This window comes from Tiliqua scincoides, chromosome 3, assembly GCF_035046505.1.
Source record: "Tiliqua scincoides isolate rTilSci1 chromosome 3, rTilSci1.hap2, whole genome shotgun sequence".
Lineage (NCBI taxonomy): Eukaryota > Metazoa > Chordata > Lepidosauria > Squamata > Scincidae > Tiliqua > Tiliqua scincoides.
In genome coordinates, this window is record NC_089823.1 from 39,761,530 (window position 1) to 39,783,445 (window position 21,916).

Consider the following 21,916-nt stretch of genomic DNA (forward strand, 5'->3'; position numbering starts at 1 on the left):
AGGAGCCAGAGCAGATGGCTGAAAGAGCCGCATGTGGCTCTAAAAACACAGGTTGCCGATCCCAGGACTAGGCCTATAGTGCATTAAAGAAGTGCCTTTAAATCTTCAAGCCAATTGTTCTCCAAGGGCGCATTGAGCTTTCCTAGAACAGTGAAAACAGACACTAGGCACAAATGCCTCCTCTGTTGCTTCCAGTGACTCTTCAGGGTCTTGCATTTCCTGGAAAAAATTAGCCAGTATGGATCCAAGCACTGAAGTCCACTGGCCCATGATCTAAAACAGCAGACTCCAAACTGTGGCTTGTGGGCCAGACCTAGCATTCAGAAAAAGGAGACACTGTGCAGTGTGGTGCTTTCTGGGCAGCCGCTTCCACCCAAAAATTGGGGCACACACTCTGCTGGAGTGACGGGCAGTGGATGCAGCTGCCCAGCAAGAGTTTCTGAGATTGGCTGAAAAAAATAAGACGTGGCAGCCCAGAACAAAGTGCTGCGACAGGGCGCCTTTTTCTGAACACAGATTTGCAGTTTGGAGACTGCTGATCGAAAGGATAGCAGGGTCAAACTACACATTACATTAAATGTATGCTTAATGCTGATGTGCTTGCTTCTTTTAAGCTAATTAGCAATTGGATTTCGCTCGATCCCCCCCCCCCCCGAAGATGGGAGAAAGATTTAACCTACCCACCAATCAATTAAGCACACGCTTAACATAAATATAGTTTGACTTCACACTCAAGTCAGATGTACAGTCAAACATTATGACTCATCAGACTGGGGCAGGGCCAGGGCCCAAACATTTTAACCAAAAACTGTTAGTTTTGATGGGAGGGGGAATGTGCACATAAGAGCAAAGATTACTTTCTAAAAATACTGTTCACCTATAATCTAGAAATGAACCATTCTTCTACGCCTTGTCAACAGAAAGCCCTTCATTAGCACCACTGTTATCTCCAACAGCTCAACTATTCCTTCCATGTGTGGAGCATTTCTTTTTGCTCCTATCTCTGTTCATCTCTTAACATCCTCTCACAGGCCAAATAGCTCCCTTTCCTGATTATAACAGCTTCAATATCCTTGTCCTCCAAGTCTCTTTTGCAGCCACAGGCCACCATAACATATTCTACACCCTTTCCCTCTGCTGCAAATACAGCCAACCTGCAAATTTCACATTCTACTCTGGGTCTATTGTGATGCAAAGCAATGCAGTGCTGTTACACTCTGCATTCCACCACACCTAAGCTGCTAATCTGAGAAGATTGGGGGAAGCTAAATGCAGATTCATGCTGTAGCAGCCATTGCCAAGTTAAAGGTGTTAGACTGATTCCCAGGTAAGCATACATAGAGCTGCAGACTATTAAATACAGTGGGGCTTACTTCTGAGTAAACACATATAGGATTGCACTGATATTCCTTGCTCTCTGTACCCTCTTTGGAGTGAGTAGAAGTGATGTGGGCCTTATCTTAGAAAGCCCTGATCTAAAGCCCATGGAGGGGAATCAATCTCACTGAATTTCCCATTGCTACTGAGAAGTTTTGCAAGATTTTTTGCTTTCAATAATTCCTCCAGATTCAATTCAAACCTCTTGGCTTAACATACTGGAAACATGTTAATTAGATTTTATTAATACATTTTTACAAACAGAAGGGGTTGTTGTATGCCACAAATCTTCCTGGACACAAAATGTAACAAACAGAATTAACAAATCTGTAACATTCTCCATAACATGACACACATGATATAAAAAGTATATATTATGTACAAGATTTGATTTGCCTGAAAAATAATAAATGAACATCAAGCAAATTTAATAGGTACCAACAGCTGAAGATTCTGGAATTGTAGTAGCATGCATCTCTCTAGTCATATTTGATTTTTCTTTCAGTTTCGACTGAAGTAACGTGTGTTCTACTACACCAATTCGTATGTCCATCTGAACGGTCTCTTGCTTCAGTTTGGTTAAAGCTTGTTTAATCTTTACTAAAGGAGCTGTTAAAGAAAAATGCAAAACAGTACATTTCTCTGTCAGTTTCCCAGACAAAGAAAGGTATTATTTCTTGCTCATAAATTCCCTCCCCCTTCTAATCGAGAGAGCTAAATGAACAAAGGATGACAATACTCTGAAGACTTTATCATTTTTGGATAATCATTTTGCATGCAAGGTATTTTAAAATTAGAAGGTAACTCTACCATCTTCCTGACATTTTGGATCTACAGATGCGCATAAAAATGTACAGACATTTTCAGCACTTATAGTGACAATATTAAATGTTCTATTTAAAAAAAGGGATATTTCCCAAAGAAAAGTGTGCCCTCTGCAAATGTATTCTTCAGTATATATCGGTATGGAGCCCACCAACATCCCAGTATTATGGCAGCCTCACAAATCTCAAAGTACTATGGATGACATACAGTTACACACAAAGAAGCTTCTCAGCAAGAGTGTCATGTCTGAGAAAGGTTTAGCCTTATGAGGATTTCAGAATGGACATTTCCTACACGTTTAACCTTTTCTACCAGCCGCATGCATACTTCTGCTTTTGTCAATTACAGCAAATGCTTAAGGATCAGATCCTGTTTTCAGTGAGCCCCTGGTACCAAGACAGGGCACAATGTTCCATGTTTCCAATAGGAACCACAGAATCCAACTACATGTCAGCAATTCCTGTTCTGCACTCACGTTTTCCCCTTAATCCAAGTGTTACTAAGCAGCTCAGAAGATGGGAACAATGCCTGAGGAAGGATCTCAAGGTCAGACTTACCTCCATCTGTCATACTACTTCCTTTCTCTTCCATTTCCTGCTTTACCTTCTCTAATTCTTCAGTAATCTTAAAGAAAAATAGATTTTTTTAAATCTCATATTTTATTCATTTTCAGTTTAAAATAATTATAGCATAAAAAGTAGTACAAAACATACAAAAATCCGTCATTTTTCTGAGAAGCTAAACATGTTATTAGATGACTGTGCCTTATTCTGTCAATATCCCACAATGTTTTTTTTTCCAATTATGACAAAATCTATTCCAACTTTACCTAAAGGAAGAGGACAAAGACCTAGAAACACTGTTTTTAGTGTTCTTTTGGTGAAGGGACATTGGTATGTTAGAACCTAGATAACATACCCCGGTTGCTGTGATTGTGTAGAAAATATTGCTTGTTGGTCTGCAGGTGTGTTTTTTGTGGAATTCAGTAAGAAAAACAAAGGATCTAAGAGGATCATCATATACACAATTATTCAGAAGTAAGTCTCACTGTGTTCAACAGGGCTTACTGCCAGACAAACGTGCATAGGACTGCAAACTAAATCTAATTTTTATTAACCTTGATGCCGAGTTTCTCATTCGGCTGAATTATATCCTTCACATTTTCAAACCCAGTTATCACCACCAGTTTTAAAAAGAACACAACTTGCAGTTAAACACTGGTATAAAAAGGATTTTTGTGATGTTGCTTCTGTCCATTTACAAACCAGGGACCAAAATAATATCCCCATTCAGATTTTATACTACAAGACTCAGGACCTCTAAAGTATAAAACCCAACATCTTTAGCTTCTTTAGTCTCAAACCTTTCTGGATCTTTTCTCAGGTTCTATTTACTAGTTGCAATATGCCTATTTGAAAAATAGGCCTGTGGAGGTTCTGGAGATCAGAACCTCACTTCCCATGGAGAGAATACTGAGCTTTTACAAGACAATTCTCTTTGACAGTCAAACTATTCTTCATGGGAAAGTAGGAAGTTCAGAGTAAGAAAATCCATGTACCAACCCCTCACATTTTGTGGAAAAGAGCTCAAAGATGCAAGTTCAACATGTGCTCTAAACTGAGAAACTGTGGGTCGGGACCCACTAGGTGGGTTGTGAGCCAAGTCCAGGAAGGTACCTGTTTATTTCAAAATTTTATTTTTAATATATCAGACTTAATGTTACAATGGTAAGTAATCGCATTTGGGAAAATGTTACAGATCTGTACATATTTTTATGCTTAAACAATGATAGTAAATGGGACTTACTCCTGGGTAAGTATGGGTAGGATTGCAGCCTAGGACTGTTACAAATTTTCCTGCTTGATGATATCACTTCCGGTCATGACATCACTTTTGGTGGGTCCCAACAGATTCTCATTTTTAAAAGTGGGTCCCGATGCTAAAAGTTTGAGAACCACTGCTCTAAAGGAATGTAGCATTTTAAAATTCCTTTAATTAAAACTTCCCTGGTTTCCAAGCCAATGTGATCACTTTTTAGATACCTCATTATTTCTCTGTAGAAATGGCTGATAAAACCAGCACACACAGTACACCAGCTTGACAGACAGCTCCAACAGAACCAAGAATACTTCCCCCATTATTCCATGATACTTAAGGGTAAATGAGTCATCAAGGCAAGGATATATCATGAATCTAAAAAGTTGTGATAGAAATACTGTAGGGGTAACAAGTGCACGAAAAAGTGCTTTTTACACATTGTGGCTTAAACAAGAACTGGAGGTCTCAAAAAGGATTCTAGTTTATTAATAGGATGTCCTTGCAATAGCCCAGCTTTTTAAAAAAACAAACAAGTTCCTCTTGCCTTTGTCTAGACTGGTATGCAGTTGGGAAAACAAGCATTTGGACAGCCTAACCCTGAGCCACCTGGTGCCCAGGGCTGCAGAAACATCCTGAGCATGCTGGGCAGCCACCACCAGTTCCTCCGGGGAAGGGAACATTTGTTAAGGAGAAGGGGAAATGCTCAGCAGTGGGGCTACTCAACCCTGCACCAACTATTTAGCTGGTGCAGAGTAAAGCAGCACTGTATCAGGCCTTCAGGCTTTTATCAGGCTTTTACAAGACAATTCTCTTTGACAGTCAAACTATTCTTCATGGGAAAGTAGGAAATTCAGAGTAAGAAAATCCATGTACCAACCCCTCACATTTTGTGGAAAAGAGCTCAAAGATGCAAGTTCAACATGTGCTCTAAACTGAGAAACTTCAGGCCTGATGCAGGGTTTCATATCTGGCGGAACTGAGCTCTATCAGTCCCACCCACCTCCCGTCCCACGCCTTCCCCCGCCCTGGAACACCTTTCCCCCCATTTATGCCTCCACCTTTCTAGGAGGCACGCACAGGTAAAAACCAAACGCTGGCTCAGCACAGCCTTGTGCTAAGCCAGCATCCGTGCTGGCCTGGAGGTGTCATAGGCATGCCTCATGACACATTTGTGACACTGCATATCAGTGCTGAGCCGGCGTGCATAGTTCTGGTTTGGGCCCTCATTCACCCATTGTCAACATAAAATGGATGACAGGAATGCATTCCATTAACTACTCTGGCATTGCCAGTGGCCCATCTAGGCATGTGAAGTTATGCACTCTTGTCATTTAAAATTAATCATCTCAGAAGAATAAATAATGAAGCTTAATGCTTACAAGAAGTGCTTTGGAAATGAAAAGCAGTAACACATTCATCCTGAACAAGTTTACAGGAGGAGGAGTTTAGAAACATTTAACTAAGAAGTTAAGTAAATTGCCTCAAAGGACGGAACCGGTAGTAGTTGAATTCATAAATTTCCCCTGTCAGATTGTGCTCCAGATTCCAAACATCTGTGTCCCACTGCATTCAGAAGGACCTTACTTTCCAGGAGGCATGCATAGGTAAAAACGAAATGCATCATAAGCACACCAACTTAGCAAAGGCTGTATAAAAATATTAAGTGCTTGATTTTGTTTATCTTAAGAATTTCACATTTTGTACAAATAGCACATGCATTCATCACAACAATTAAGAAATTTTACCTCAGACAGAGTTCTAGTCCTCTCTGTAACCCCCCCACTTCCTTGCTGGTATTTCTCTTTGGCCTGTGAAGAAAATATAGCATCTTATCAAAAAAGTATAGCAAAGAGCTCTTGTGAGATGTCCCATTTTATATTAGCAACCCTAAATGTGAATGTATACATAAGAGGCTTGTACAATCCGATCTATACATGACATCTCAAAAGCAAGATACACATCTCTCATGTTGATAGTTTCATAGTACATGAGCAAATGTTACAGTAAAACCCTCAGTCAAAGTTTGGAGACACCATTACAGCCTCTTAACAGAAATCTAATCTTGCACAAGTAAAAAGTTGTTGTAATTTTGTTACCTCGCTCAGAAGAGCCTGTGCAGAGCGAAATTCCTGAACCAGGTGCTCCAGTTGGTTGTTGATGTATTTTTCCCGGCTACTGACCTTTTCCAGCGTTCTGCTGATTTCATTATGAAGTTTGTCAAGGTAGCCCTAGAACAGATTGACACAAGTCAGCTACCCAATGAAGCCTGACTGGGATCCAAAGATGTATTTTAGACTTGGGCATGGGTTCAAGACACTACATGTATGTTTCTTTGGATCCTGGTGAAAGCATCATTGAATTGATATACAGACTCAACTGCTCCAAAATCTGAAACTTGACACCACAGGTGAAAAATTCTATACCTAAGCTGATATGATGGGTCATAGTCAAAGTGCAGGTGCACAACAGTTTATTCCTAGCCCAAGACCCTCCTAGCCCCACTTTAGCTACAATATATCTTTTCTGCACATGTCCAAATTCCCCTATCTAAGATCTCACTATGTAGATATTACAAAATCTCAAACAATTCTGGTCCCAAGCATTTTAGATAAGAGATACTAAACCTGTCCTAAAGAAGTCACCTGTTCACCCAAAACTAGGTCCAAAAATTAAAAAACTAATCTGTGCTCTTGTTTTCTGCCTGTTCAAATTACACAAGTCCTAATGTAAGAGACTTCTATTTCATTCTTTCATGCTTTCATAATTCAAGGAAGTATAGTTACAAAAACATGAATGAATTTTTTAAAGATTGAAACATCACAAACGTCCTGTTCTTTGTCATGGGATTTACTTTGTTACTGAAAATGTCCATCTACATCTCAGATTGTCATCACTGGACAAACTCCATGGCTGCAGTCTTCAAATAATTTATTCACTCAACTGTCATTCCTGTCTGTGGCTCTGGTTTGATGTGTTAGCAAGTCAATGGGATTCCGCAACAAAATAGTGAACCTTGTGACTGTCTATTTCTTAGAGTGAATTAACAGTGTTTAGTGGGGACCATCTGCCTCAACAAGTTCCAAACTGCTCCAAACATCAAAGTTGTCAGTTCACACCTGCCTTGTGACCTTGAAAAGTCAAATGCAGATGGCATGTTTACTGTCACCAGCTGGTGTCCCCTTCCTTATAAGGGAAAAGTCAGCCATGTCAAAATGTACAAAACCACCACTTTAGGAAAGAGACTTATTTGCCTTCCCATAATGCTTTGATCCCCACACTCACTCATTTCTAGAAGACTTTTCAAGCTTTCACTATATGTTCCAACTCGCTGACGAGCTTTGGAAGAAATCTGGTGGCAGTTGCTTTTTTCTGGTGGCTGATGCACCCAAGACATGCATCAGGTATCACATAAGCCAGTGGTTCTCAAACTGGGGCATCGCAACACTCCAGCCAGAGTCCTGGCCTCTGACCCCTCAAGGGGTAGGGAGGAGGCAGTGACATGATTGTTAGGATCGCATTGCTTTGGAGGGGCACAGGGCCTTGCAGAGACTTACCACAGCCTGCAGCAGCCTCCCCACACCCGCAGCAGGCTGTGGTAAGTCTCAGCAAGCCCCTGCACTCCTCCAAAGTGATGCAATCCTGGTGACTGTGTCGCTGCCTCCCCTCTCCCCCGCAAGGACTTACAGAGGGTTACACACTCACTGGGAGTTTGAGAACTGCTGCCATAAGCACTTGAAGGGACCACACATATAGTAAGCAGAAGTTATCACATAAGAATCCCCTGAATTACCACAAACTCAGTAAAAATCTACCACATTTTGAGAAGGTTGTACATATTTGATACTTACCCTAGTATCTTTTAAAGCAGATTCAATTCCATCTTGATGCTGGTGCATTTGATCTACATGAATTCTCCAATCCTGCAATTTAAATTTTTTTAAAGGTTTATGTACATAGCCTGCAATATTCATCATATCTGCATAATCACACCTGCACAAGATTGCAAGCACCAACCCTACAACTATTCTATTAGACTGAAACAGTCAAAAAGCTTGGGATGCATCTGTGAGAGAAATTCTGATCCTCATTGCCAATGGCTATGAAGCAACACTGTTTGCAATTGGTTTTCTGCTTGCAAATGTTGTTCCAGAAATCATTCTAGCAGAGTGCTCCAGGCACTAATATTGATCTCAGTTCCACTCGGTTCTTCCGGCACACAAAGAGAGAGCGGCACATAAAGAGAGAGCAAGACTGCATTGACTAAGAAACAAAATCTTCACGCTTATTATTACCACCGTTAAAGAATTAATTCAAATTCAGCACTGACAAAAATATTAGGCGCTTCACAGAACCCATAATGGCCAGTGCCCAGACATCTAAGGAAGGTAGAATGGAGAAAGAAAAAAGGATCAGCCAGTATAGACCCACAGCAGGTAGTATTGGGGAAGCACTTCCAGACCTGGGTTCACATGCACAAATGTAAACTGAAAATAAACAGATGAGCTGACTATGTGTAGAAGTTATCCAAATATGCTAATAAAGGGAATGCACTGACTGCAGGTAGATTTGCCATTTACATACCCTTTCTAAAGATTGGCATTTTAGCCTTATGACAAGTCTGTACAATAAGACAGGCTGAGAACTAATGATTTGCCCAAGCCACTCAGGGAGCTTCATAGAAATATCACAGCTTCTGATATAAGTACATCTGTATTCCAAAGTGATGCAGTGGTTAACTGTTAAACTGGAAACCCCTGGGTTCTGATCCTAACTTAGCTTCCAAGTTCACTGGGTGGTCTTGCATCAGTCATAACTATCTCACAGAATTGTTGTAAGGATGTAAATAAGGGGGGAGAATATACACTCATGATCTCTCTGAAGGACTGGAGAGATATAAACATCTAGCCAGTGTGCCACAATAGATGAACCTGTGTTGTTACTGGCAGTGCCTTTTAAAAACACAAGTAATATGCACTCATGATAAAAAAAGCAATCTTGTGTGGGGACCCAGTGTAATGGCCAATGGCACAACTGCATAATTCTGTGGTGAAAAGAAAAAGGAGACAAGTGCTATGTGTTTGAGAATGTGTGAAGGTTTTTCTAAATGTTGTATCTTTTAGTAAGATGCCCGAGATTTGCCTCAGGTCTCCTTTACCAAACAGATTCCTGAAATCGATCCACTAAAAACTTTAATTGAAAGTTAATAACCACGAGACAGCCGGGAAATGTTCCTTTGAAGGACTTGGCTTACCATTTACCGGTATCTGTTCAGCAGGCAAGGCTAGCTCTACCACTGCAAGTGGGTGAAGTGCTTCTACAGCTTGCTTCTAGGTTTATCCCTTTTCTCTAGTCCTTGGATCAGGCTATACAGAGCTGTATCCACCTGGGGTCTTTTGCCATTGTCTGAACCCCTCTCTTTTCCTTTCTTCAGTTTCCTGCCCCCCCACTTTTCTTCTTGTATCCCAAAACCTTCCTTTCCTTCTCCGAGGTTCCTCTGGTAAGCCCAGCTGTTATTATTATTTAGTAGAATCCTGTTCTTCAATATCCATTATCCTTGTGAATAGAGGAACACTGAATCAGGTGAGCCTCAATCTGCAGCCTAAAGTGGTATAGTTCAAACACAGCCTTACATCTCATATCTTGTTTGTGAAAATTAAGTCTCCAAAGAGTAGGAGCCTGAATTAATATACAAGGAGCCAGTGCAGATTTCAGGAAAGGAGATGCTTTCCCCCCCATTACTGTAATTGTGCATTTTAGCAGAGGTGCTCTGACTTTACAAAAGAGCTGCAGGTAGGCAGAAGGAGACAGCATGATGAGGGAGGGTAAAAATAAAAATGGGGGAGGAGGTTTAAGGCTCAGCAGTTAAATTATACTGCACAAATACTAGAGAAATTTATTTGACACCTTGTAGAGTCATTCAGCTCATTTCATAATGATTCCATCTGATGTTTGAAAAAATGTAGATGTTAGTCGTCCCCCCCACTGCATGTTGTTTTCAATTTTTATCTCTACAATCATAATCTTACGCAGCAGCATACCAAGGGTGTGACAATCCATTCCAGGTGTCAAATGTGCCATTGAGCAGCTGGTAGACCTGGTTTCCCTGGAGAATCTCACTGGCCAGTCCCAGACATCAGATATCCTAGGTAAGCCATTGAGATGGATGTCTAAGAGCACAATCCTAATTCCGGGTTAGGCCAACACAAGTCACTTGTGCTGACCTGGGGGCATTGCAAAGGTGCCATAAGGCACGTTTGAGCTGACTCTAGAGTTGGGGAGGCCAACACAAAGAGTTACGCTGGCCTCCCTAAATCGGGTCCAGGCCCAGCAGGTAAGTTTGCATCGGCTGACCTCAGCTGACGCAAGGGTCTGAGAAGAGGGCAGGGAGGAGGCAGGAGTGAGGTGTTTCAGGGTGGGCAGTGAGCGTTCCCAGGGTGGGCAGAGTTATGCTGGATCCTGACCATGTTCCTGGGTGGCATGCAGCAGCCTCTGGCTTCTCTGTTCTGATCTGCCCCATCTCCTGAGGTGGCACAGAACCAAGTAGACCCACTGGAGCCAGTGCAGCACAATGTGGGGTAAGGGAAAAGTTTTCTGCTTGCCTCGGGTTGCGCACCTTCTGGCCCCAAAGTTGTGATGGATGCAGCGCAGATTGCTCTGCACATCTGAAGTCTCAGTGTGTTCAATGGGGCTTACTCCCAGGAAAGTACGTATAGGACTGCAGACAGGTAGCCCAATTCTCCTAAAGGCTTATGGCAGCAGACTGCAGGATCTGCTGCCATAAGACCCAATCTGGTGTTACAACAGGCACACCACTGTTGTGCACTGCAGGACTGCTTGCACAAATAGCTGGTGGCCCCGCACATACACCAGGCCATGCTAGAGCAGAAAAGGTGGCAGTGGGGTCAGGTCATGGCTGTTTGGCAGGAAGCAGGGTAGATTTCAGAAGCAGTCACTCATGCTGGGATCCTGGCCTTCAACTTCCCAGCCTAAAAGACCCTGAGGCTCCCTGGACTCACACCAGTTAAATATGTGGCATAAGTTCAAGGAGACCCATTGGCAGTCACGTGGCTCACAGGGAGGTAAGTAAAAAATATTTTTACTTGCTTTTCCCAGGCTGTCTGGTGGCAACCCCCCACCCCACCAAATAGGGCATAAGTCTCCTATCTACAATAGCTGAGATACTAGCAATGGTGGTTATTCTTAATGTGCCTTGCAAAAATTAACAGGTTTTGGACATGAAGGGGAAGTACCAACATGAAAATGTGAAACCTGAAAATGTAGCAGATGGATTGGGGTGGGGGGGGGGAAGGAGATGTAGATAACCTGAAAGTTTCAGTACCTTATGGACAGGAAAAATGTAAGAAACCCGGAAAAGTCTGCTGTGTGACAGGGGGAGGGGAGAATCTGGGTGTGAAGAGGAAGAGCTCCATCATCAGCATGTTCAGTTGGATACAGCAGCAACGCCCCCCCCCCAAACAACTGTTGGTAAGAAATTTAAACATAAAAACTCGAGAGAAGCAAAAGGTGCAGAGGACAAACCAGAGTCAATTGCATGAAAATGGTGAAAAATAATATCCAGAGAGAAAAGTAAGGAATGAAGGATAGAACACTGCAGTGCCCCAACAAAAAGCCATTCAAGCACAAACAGAACACACAATCACAGATGTGTACACAGTATCATACTGAGCGATCAATATATCCAAAGATGGCAGAGTAAAAAAAAGAACCCAGGTAGAAAAGATGCCCTTTGATTTGGTCAGAACAAAAGAAACTGGAGTTTTTGATAGAAACATTTCAATAGAATGCATTAGGCAAAAGACAGACTGTACAGGATCTAGACGAGGAAAGGAGGACTAAATATGGGGCGGCAAATAGAGTAAACAGGCACCAGTCAATTCATCACACAAAGAAAAGATGTAAAAAGCAAGAATGAATAAGTACAAAAGTAATTTAATGTTGAGCTGATACCTGACTGAGAAGCCTAGTTTTTCTTTAGGGAAGACTGTTCAACAACAGCATACGTAAGAAGACAGTATTCTACTCAGATTTACTTTTCACAGAAAGCTGCAATCTCCACACTTGGTTAACCATATAAATCTGAACATATAAGATTAGGGGACCAAACAGCACAATCCTAAGTGTATCTACTCAGAAGTAATTTCTACAATGGGGTTACTTTCAGGTAAGTATGTACAAGATTTCAACCCAAGATTTTTTTTCCGAATGCTTCTTAAACATCTACAGGGTGTCTTTAAAAAAACGTACACATTTTCATAAGCTCTAATTCCTATAAACTCCCATTATAGAAAGCCTGCAACTCTTGAACAGCTAAGGCAGTGATTCTTAAAGTATGCTCCTAGAAGCCCTGGGGCTCCCCAAAAACCCTTCAGGGGCTCCACCCCTCCATTCAGTTTGCTCATCCATCCCTCCTGCCTCTCTTGTTCATGGCTCTCCTTCATTCCCCTCCTGTTTCAGCTCTTCACTAATATTCAATAGTAGGCTCACAGCCCAAACCTGAGCTCCTGTGGCACGCAGCTTCGGTGGCACCAAAAACGGCTGCCGTCATAGCCTGCACTCCTCAGACCACCACAGGCGGCACCTCAGGAGAAGGGGACTTTTGTCCCCTTCTCCCGGGTAAGGGACGTAGCCCCGCAATGGGGCTACTCAAAAAGGTAAAAGCGTTTGTGTAGGGTGCCAAGCCCCATGCAAATGCTCTAGATCAGGTGGAGCAGAGCTCCACTGGACCTGCCTCCCTCCCTCCCCACTCCCTCGCCCTGACACGCCTCACGTCTGCCCTCTTTCCACCTTCCCATCACGCCTCTTCCCCGGAAGTCTCCTTCCCACCTCCACTTACCCTACCGTGGCTCAGCGGTCCATGCAACCGCCGAGCGGTGGAGGCTGGGTACCTGCCCAGCGCTAGCCCAGCACTGGGCTAGCACGGGCACTTGCCCAGCAGTAAGCCTCACAAATGTGCCTTATGACAGTACACGCAGGTGGTAAGCCTGCACGTCAAGCTCATTACTGAGCCACTCAAATTTGCCAGTTCTCTGGGGCTCCCTGAAACATCACATTCACTGGCGGGATTCTCCAAGACTCCTTTTACGAATGTAAAGTGCACTGGAAACCAAAAAGTTTGACAACTGTTGATCTAAGGCAGAAATGCGCAAACCCTGGCCCTGGGGCCACATGCAGCCCTTGGGGGCTCTCAATCTGGCCCGCAGGGAGCTCCCAGTCTCCAATGAGCCTCTGGTCCTCCGGAGACTTGCTGGAGCCCATTCTGGCCTGACACAGCTGCTCTCAGCATGAGAGTGACTTTCGACCACTTGCGTGAGCTGTGGGACAAGGGTTCCCTCCACTGCTTGCTGTTTTATATCTGTGATGCAGCAGCAGTAAAGGAAAGGTCAGCCGTGCTTTGTGCAAGGCCTTTTATAGGCCTTGAGCTACTGCAAGACCTTTATTCATTCATATAAGTTCCATCTCTAACAAATCCATTTATGTAAATTTATTCAAATTTTAAATGTAAATTAATTCTTTTTGCCTGGCCCCGGACACAGTGTCAGAGATGATGTGGCCCTCCTGCCAAAGTGTTTGGATACTCCTGATCTAAGGGAAGCAATTGAGGAAGTGCGTGGAATAACCCAGCACACACATTGCTAGATGACTGCAGATTCCTTAGAATACAATACTATGCTCGTCTACTCAGAAGTAAGTCCCTTTGTCTGGTGCGGCTTACTTCAAGGAAAGTGTGCACAGGACTGCAACCTTAGTCAACCATGTCAGAGATGTGTAGCTACCAATGGGAAATATTTCAAGTACTTAGTCTAAGTCATTAACTAATTTATTCATTAATATTCTGGGTCAAGCAACTGCTTCCATGTATACCATACACAGAATTTGCGCAAATTATACTATGTGCGATCACAGCACAATAAATTTGATGCAATAAAAAGTGTGCACAATTTCTTATTTGCTTATGTGCCTTCATTGCTTTTCATAAGAGACTTACAGTTAAAATTCATATTTACATGCTTATGCCAGAAAACAAGGATGCTAGTTTATTTTTACAAACTCAGAGATCAGTGAAGTGGCTTTAGTCAGATTTCAGGTGTGTGATTTTCTGCAGAAAAGATAACCAGGAAGGAGTTCAAATTTGGTAGATTTGCAACTTCAGCTCAAAATAGCTTACAGCCCAATCCTTTCGCAAACATGCCTTATGGCATGTTTGCAGGCCCTACCATCAGGTGAGCACCAGTGGTAGCCTAGTGCTGTCTGGTGCCAGGTTACTGCAGGGCAGGCACCAGACCACTAAGCAGCAGAGAGATAAGTGGGGACGTGGGGGAAGGTGTTCTGGGGAGGCAGGCCAGTGGAGGGAGCGGGGAGGAACTGGTGCAGTGATGCTCCACGGGATCCAAAGCCTCCAAATTGGGCTCACCGTCCGACATGGAGGCACTTGATTCACCGCTGACCTTTTTGTTGGTGGTAAATCGAGTAGCCCCACTGCAGTGCTAAAAATGATTGCTGCCACATCCTGCACGCTTTGGGGGGCTACTCTGTTAGAAGGAGACAAAAGTCCCTTCTTCCAAGGAGCTGCTGGCAGCTGCCCAAAGCGTGCAGGATGTGGCAGCAGCCATCTTTGGCGCTGCCACAGCCGCATGCCCTGGCCAGCTCAGGATTGGGCTGTTAAACTGCACTGATTACAGTCAGTGTTTTAAACAAAATCCCTACAAAGATGGGTCTTGGATGAAGCTAGGTAACAATGAGCAAGAGGTAGTAGCACAGTATAGACAAGTCGCTGTTCACCTTATTGTCAGTTCTGATTGTAACTTTCAGCTGGGGAAGAACTCGCTCCACTTCAAGGTTCCACTCAGATGCATCTACTGTGGATTCTAAAATCTCTTCTTGTTTTGATTCAGTCACATCCTATTGAAAATTACATAAGCAGCATTGATTATTTGCGCAAACTAAAATGGACAGAAATATAGGATATAGAGCAACATGTACTTTTTAATACAAATTCTGATACATTTTTCTATTCAATATATTTATACAGGTGGACCCTCTTTATCTGCAAGGGTTCTGTTCCTGGAACCCTCGTGGATGCTGTATTTATTTATTTATAGAATTTATATCCCGCCTTTCTGTCCCAGTAAAGACCACTCAAGGCGGCTGACAAAAGAAATAATATAAAAACAAAAAATATATAAATATGTATAAAAATAAAACATTTAAAAACAATAAAACACAATAAAACCCAAAATTAAAATGAATAAAAAGCCATGGCCTCCTTGTGTCAGCAATAAAAGGCTTCTTTAAATAAAAAGGTCTTAAGCCACTGCCAAAAGTACTCTAAAGAGGGAGCGGTACTCAGTTCCAGGGGGAGGGAATTCCACAAACGGGGAGCCACCACCAAGAAGGCCCTCTTGTCGCCATCCACCCTCACCTCCACTGGTGGCGGCACAGTCAGAAGGGCCCCCTCTGATGACCTGAGGACAACGGATTGGATTGTACGGAAGGAGGCATAAGAACATAAGAACAGCCCCACTGGATCAGGCCATAGGCCCATCTAGTCCAGCTTCCTGTATCTCACAGCAGCCCACCAAATGCCCCAGGGAGCACACCAGATAACAAGAGACCTCATCCTGGTGCCCTCCCCTGCATCTGGCATTCTGACATAACCCATTTCTAAAAACAGGAGGTTGCGCATACACATCATGGCTTGTACCCCATAATGGATTTTTCCTCCAGAAACTTGTCCAATCCCCTTTTAAAGGCGTCTAGGGTAGACGCCAGCACCACATCCTGTGGCAAGGAGTTCCACAGACCGACCACACGCTGAGTAAAGAAATATTTTCTTTTGTCTGTCCTAACCCGCCCAACACTCAATTTTAGTGGATGTCCCCTGGTTCTGGTATTATATGAGAGTGTAAAGAGCATCTCCCTATCCACTCTGTCCATTCCCTCAAATACCCTGGACCTGAGCTGTATAGGGCTTTAAAAGTTAAAACTAGTACAGGTGCAACTTATTTATCCACGGATTTATCTGCCAATTTGTCTCATTGCAAATGGGGTAGGGGAACTGAAACTCACACACACCTTTGCCTCCTGTGCCCTGCCCTGGCTTCTCACTCAGTTTCCAGGCAACCCAAAACACTGCAAAAAGGCTCCGCCTTGCCCAGGCAGGGAAATAGCCCTGCAGCCATGGAAGAGGTTCCCCTTGCCAAGGAACAGTAACACTCTTGGAGCCCCTGAGCCAGCAAAGAGGCTGAAGAGGGTAAGGGGGGGCGGAAAAACTCTGCAGCCAGAGCACATGCAACAAGATGGAGCACTCGCGCGCGCGCGCGCGCGCGCTCTCGCTCTCTCTCTCTCACACACACACACACACACACACACACACACACACACACACAGGTGCAGTAGCAACAGATGGGACTGCTTTAAAAAACCAAGGGATTGTTTGTCGAATTCCCCCCCCCCCACCTCAGACTGAGATAGTGCAGGCTCTCCCTGCTCCAGCAAGCAAAGTATGAGATTTAAGCTACAATCCGATTCACACTTTCCTGGGAGTAAGCCCCATTGAATACAATGGGGCTTACTTCTGAGTAGGCAGGCATAGGACTGGACTCTTAAAAGCTCAGCATCCCACCTGTGAAAGAAGCGGGGACAGCTGGCAATGGAGAGCTGAGGGTTAAGTATGGAGGGGAGGGGATTGATAACAGCTGCTTTAGTTTCCTTCTAGCCCCAAGTGTCAGGCTGCAACGTATTTGCTTAACTCTATGGAATTTAGCACAACTTGTTTTTTTGTTAATTGCAAAAAGTCACTAACGCAGATAAATAGGCTCCACCTGTACTCTGAATTCAGTCCAGAAACGAACTGGCAGCCAGTGTAGCCGCCGAAGCAGCGATCTGACGAGCCCCAGCAACCACATGGGCGGCCGCACTCTGCACTAATTGTAGATTCTGGACCATCTTCAGAGGCAGCCCCACATACAGCACATTGCAGTAAGGGCATGGGCCACCGTGGCCAGGTCTGAACGACTCGGGTGTGGTAGTAGCTGCTGAATCAGCTGAAGTTGAGCAAAGGCTCCCCTGGCCACAGCTGCCACCTGGGAATCCAGGAGCAACTGTGGATCCAGGATCACTCCCAAGCTGCGGACCTGCTCCTTCAGAGGAAGTACAACCCCATTCAGAGCGGGACAGTAGTCCAATATCCGAGTCTTGGACTTCTGGACCAGGAGAACCTCTGTCTTATCAGGATTCAATTCTGCATGAAATCAAATCACACAGATTTCAAAAACCGGTAGTGCCCTTCTAGGCGTGCGGCCTCCACAGGCCTCTGAAAGTGTCAGAAGGCGACTTCTGGTTTTGCCTTCTGACGCTTTCAGGGGCCTTTCTGAGGGCTGTGGAGGCTGCGTGTGGCCTCCATGGGCCTCAGAAGAGCCTCTGGAGGCGACTGAAGCACGGCTCCGGTCACCTCCGGAGTGCTCAGGTGGGGCCAAATCTGGTTCCACACAGGTCCAGGGGACCCATTTTGAGCCAGATTCTCAGATGGAAATTCTGTGGATAAACAGGCTCCACCTATATATTATTTGTATTAATCAAACAGTACTCTGGTTCCATGTCCCACGTATGTCCCAAAATCGCAGATAAGGAGTGCCAATCTATAAGTCTTATTGTTATTAACAGCTTGCAGCTGAAAGAGAAAGATCTATAGATGCAAGCGGCAGCATATGAAGGTCATTTGGCACTCAGAACTCATAATTTTTGACATCCCCCCATATGACAAAATTAATTAATCTAGGCTGCAAGTCCAGGTGGGAGCCCAGGTCTACCTGTCCACGGTAGGTCTACCAGGTCTGCCTTGGCCACGGAGACCAAAGTTCAACCTGGAGCCCAGGTTCACTACCTGAAAGAAGCAGCTCCAGAAGGCAGTCAGAATGGGAGCTCAGGTCTACATAGCAGTTAGATCTGGTCTCCAAGTCTAGGCAGAAGCCCAGCTCTACCCACCCAGCAAACTGCAGCCACAGAGGCACAAGTTCAACTGAGAACCCAGATCTACGTGCCTGGCTGACCTGGGCTCTGAAGTTAAGATAGTGCTCATGCCCCCCCCCCCAATACAAACTCTGGATTCAACCCTGACTCAGTGACATACTAACCCTGCATCTAGAGGGTCAATGTAGCTATCATGGTTTATAACCACTGATATAGTCCACCATCAATAGAATCCATGTTAAAAGTCATCTAGGCCAGTGTACAACACCTAACCTTCCCACCAATGGCATCACTAGGGTTGGTGTCACCCAGTCTGATAACTCATGGTGTCATAACGTTTGATATAATTGGGATATTTCACTCTGGTTTTTTCATTGCATTCTACTGTAAATTATGCACCAAACGGTATTCAACGATATTATTCCTACAAATTATAATTTTAGCCTCTAGTCGTGTCACCCGCCCCGAGGGTGGCACTTGGGACCTATGGCCCCCCCCAGCTCACCCCATTTGTACGCCAATGGATGCAAGCAACATGGGAAACCCTAGAGATTTATCCTTCCTTTAAAATTGAAAATACACCAGTCAAAAGCATGCATCCAAATTGGCACTTGGCAACCTTCACTCTCGAAAGACTATGGTATCGCGCTCTGAAAGGTGGTTCTGGCACAGCTTCTAGTGTGGCTGAAAAGGCCGATTCGGGAGTGACAATCCCTTCCACACTGGGAGCAAGTGCAGTCTGTCCCTGGTCTGTCTCCCTGGCTATGGGCCTTCTTTCTTTGCCTTAGACTGTTGGCCAAGTGTCTCTTCAAACTGGGAAAGGCCATGCTGCACAGCCTGCCTCCAAGCAGGCCGCTCAGAGGCCAGGGTTTCCCACTTGTTGAGGTCCACTCCTAAGGCCTTCAGATCCCTCTTGCAGATGTCCTTGTATCGCAGCTGTGGTCTACCTGTAGGGCGCTTTCCTTGCACGAGTTCTTCATAGAGGAGATCCTTTGGGATCTGGCCACCATCCATTCTCACGACATGACCAAGCCAAATTAATACATGCATCCGAATGCATGTGACCGACATGCATCCAAATTAATACAAACAAAACTCTGCTTGCCCAGTGGCACTTCCTTGTCCTCTTTAGCCACTTTAGTTCCATACATATGAATAGCTCTGCTGGATCAGGCCAAAGGCCAGCTAGTTCAGCATCCCATTTCCCACAGTGGCTCATCAGTTAGCTGCCTACAAACAGGAGAAATAGGTAAACCCCCATAACCTGTTTTTGCTTCTCTGCAACTGGTATACAGAGGCAAGCTGTTACTGAACCCGGACTTTGCTTATTGCCATCATGACTAGTAGTCACTGACTTTCCCTCCATGAATGTGTCTAATTCTCTTTGAAAGTCATCTAAGGTAGTGTGCATCACCATGTACTGTGGCAATGAATTTCACAGCCTAATTACGCTTTGTAGTACTTCTTTTTGCCTGTCCCAGAATTCCTTTCAAACAGCTTCACTGGTTGATCTCTAGTTCCAGTACTGTGAGAGAGGGTATCTCTAGCCACTCTCCTCACACCATGCATAATTTCATTCCTCTTAATCATGTCCCTCATAAATTGCCTTTTTCAAAACCTAAAAAGTCCCAAACATTGCAGCCTTAAATTGTAAAGAAGGTATTCCACCCTCTGATAATTTTGGTTGCTCCCTTTTGCACCTTTCCAGCTCTGTAATATTCTTCTTTTTAAATCTGGCAGCCAGAACCATAGGCATCCGAATGTGGCTGCACTATAGATTTGCAGAGAGACAGTATCAGTCTAATCTTGATCTTTGTTATTAAGCCCTAGAACCAAAATTTTCTTCTTCACAGCTGTCTCACGTAAGCCTCTGAAAAGGGCATTCCTGAGGACTCTCCACAATGGCATAGGATGTGATTCAGGGACTGAAATTAGAGGGACCAATTTTCATGAATGGAATTGTCTTTCACTCAAGCAAGACCATCTTGGAATCATGGCAATGCTCAATACTAACTAAAGAGTAAAACACTTACTGATTTGTAAGTTTGTGCCTTTAGAACATTCAGATCAATGTAATTTTCTTCATTGTCTGTGTCTTCTTCCTTTAAAAACATATAAAACATTATTTAGCAAGCACTGCAAGACTATGGGTAAAACATTCCCTGAACTATATCACAACTATTCGCTTTGTCAAAGTAAACTCAAGAAAGTCAAGTGCTGATGTTGTATAATATTCTTTTAGCGTTGCTCTTCATGAAAAGAACTGTTTTACCCTTCTTTGCATTAAAATACCACTTGTTGCTCCTTCACATGAGATGTTTTGCTCCAGACACAAGTGTCTTGACTCCCCTCTGGGTATACACACGTATGGCTGTATGTAACACAGTCGGACATGAATATAGCTGAGAGCAATTCCTATGGCTGTGACAGTTGGTAAAGTTGTATGTGTCTATTGAACTGTATGTCAGCTCCTTTAGCCAATTTTTTAAAAGAACAGGATAAAAATCTTTTAAATAAACAAACTGCTGCAGCAGTAATGGGAACTGCCACTAGTTGTATCTGTGACTGCTATTTCATATGCTAATACATATCCTTGTGCCTGAGGATGTTCCTCTCTAAGCAACAGGCATCCAAGCAAAAACCAGTTTGAAGTCAACTGGACCAGATTTGCTGAACTCCAAATTCTGTGGCCACAGCCATGTAGCAGGAAAAGGTAAGCTGTACAATTTCAGATAAAGGTGAGAAGATATAATAAATAAATAAATAAAATATGATAAGTTTTTTTGAACACTTACCTACATTAAAAACAAAATACCCAGAACTCCAAAAGCCTAATGTGGAACAATCCATTTTTACAGCTCTTTCCATGACAAGTACAGGCATCCAACTGTATTCATAGATCTGGAATTTGCAGATTCCATTAACCACTGATCTGCCCCCCCCCCGCTCATTGAGTTTTTGTTTAGTAGCACTTAAAGAAGTGTGTCTCTTGCTTCACTGAAGATGTGATGTGCAGGCAATCAGCCTGCATGCTACAGGAAGACTAACTGAATGTTAACAGGATGCAGGAACTGTTCTGCTTCTTATTAACGTTCTGTTAGTCTCTTCCTTGTAGTTTGCAGGTTGGCTGCCTGCACATCGCATTCTTCAGTGAAGCACGAATGTTCCTTGGTTAAGCAAGAAACTCTCATGCTTCAGGCACTACTAAAAGAAAATGAAGGTAATGGGCACGGGACTGCTATTTACATAGGATTCCCCTGCATCCACAGTAGACAACTGTATTGACAAAACCCAATTGGTTTTTAAATTATAATCCAATGATGCTATCCATTTTTATATAAACAATGGTATAGATACTAGACAAGAGGCCATCTTCTACTTTCAGAGCTAGTCTGCTTTTACAGGCTGCCTTTTCAGTACTGCTGTGCATTCAATGTCACGCTACACTGTCAGACACTCACTGAGCTCAGAGGTCTTTCAAAGGAAAGGTGCACTTGGGCCAGTGGACCAGATTACCCTTAATTTTGATTCTTTCCTTATTTTTCACTCAGAATTGTTCCCGCTGTTAAACAAAAATAGTAACACCAACAGATGGTTACATATACCTACTGCAGCGAGTTCTTCCACTTTATTAAGTGTCAGTTCAGCATCATCTTCCATTATTACTTCCTCTTCCATCTCTTCAGTTGGATATGTTGGTCTGAAATGATACATGAAATCTAATAGACATGGCAACTTTGGAGATAGTGCTTTCCAAGACAGGTTTTTCTTATCCATGGATCTTTAACAATGTTCCCCAGCCAGACCCGACTGCAATTTGCTATCCTGATTTCAGAGAAAAGACAACACCAGCACTAGTTATAGTCAGTACTGTGCATACAAACATATCCTTTGCAATTGCCTGCCA

The 21,916-nt window shown here is 43.6% G+C and overlaps 1 protein-coding gene across 1 annotated transcript in view; it reads right to left on the minus strand.

The window, feature by feature from the left end:
• Nucleotides 1–1,624: 1,624 nt before the first annotated feature.
• The window catches only part of IFT57 (intraflagellar transport 57), a 34,566-nt gene continuing 14,274 nt past the window's right edge, over nucleotides 1,625–21,916 (minus strand). The window contains exons 4-11 of the mRNA XM_066621148.1: nucleotides 21,619–21,709; nucleotides 20,043–20,111; nucleotides 14,821–14,940; nucleotides 7,869–7,940; nucleotides 6,117–6,248; nucleotides 5,766–5,828; nucleotides 2,760–2,826; nucleotides 1,625–1,986 (exon numbers count right to left, since the gene is read on the minus strand). Coding sequence (XP_066477245.1) covers nucleotides 1,805–1,986; nucleotides 2,760–2,826; nucleotides 5,766–5,828; nucleotides 6,117–6,248; nucleotides 7,869–7,940; nucleotides 14,821–14,940; nucleotides 20,043–20,111; nucleotides 21,619–21,709 — 796 coding nt within the window. The 3' untranslated portion in view covers nucleotides 1,625–1,804. The remainder of the gene's footprint in view (nucleotides 1,987–2,759; nucleotides 2,827–5,765; nucleotides 5,829–6,116; nucleotides 6,249–7,868; nucleotides 7,941–14,820; nucleotides 14,941–20,042; nucleotides 20,112–21,618; nucleotides 21,710–21,916) is intronic.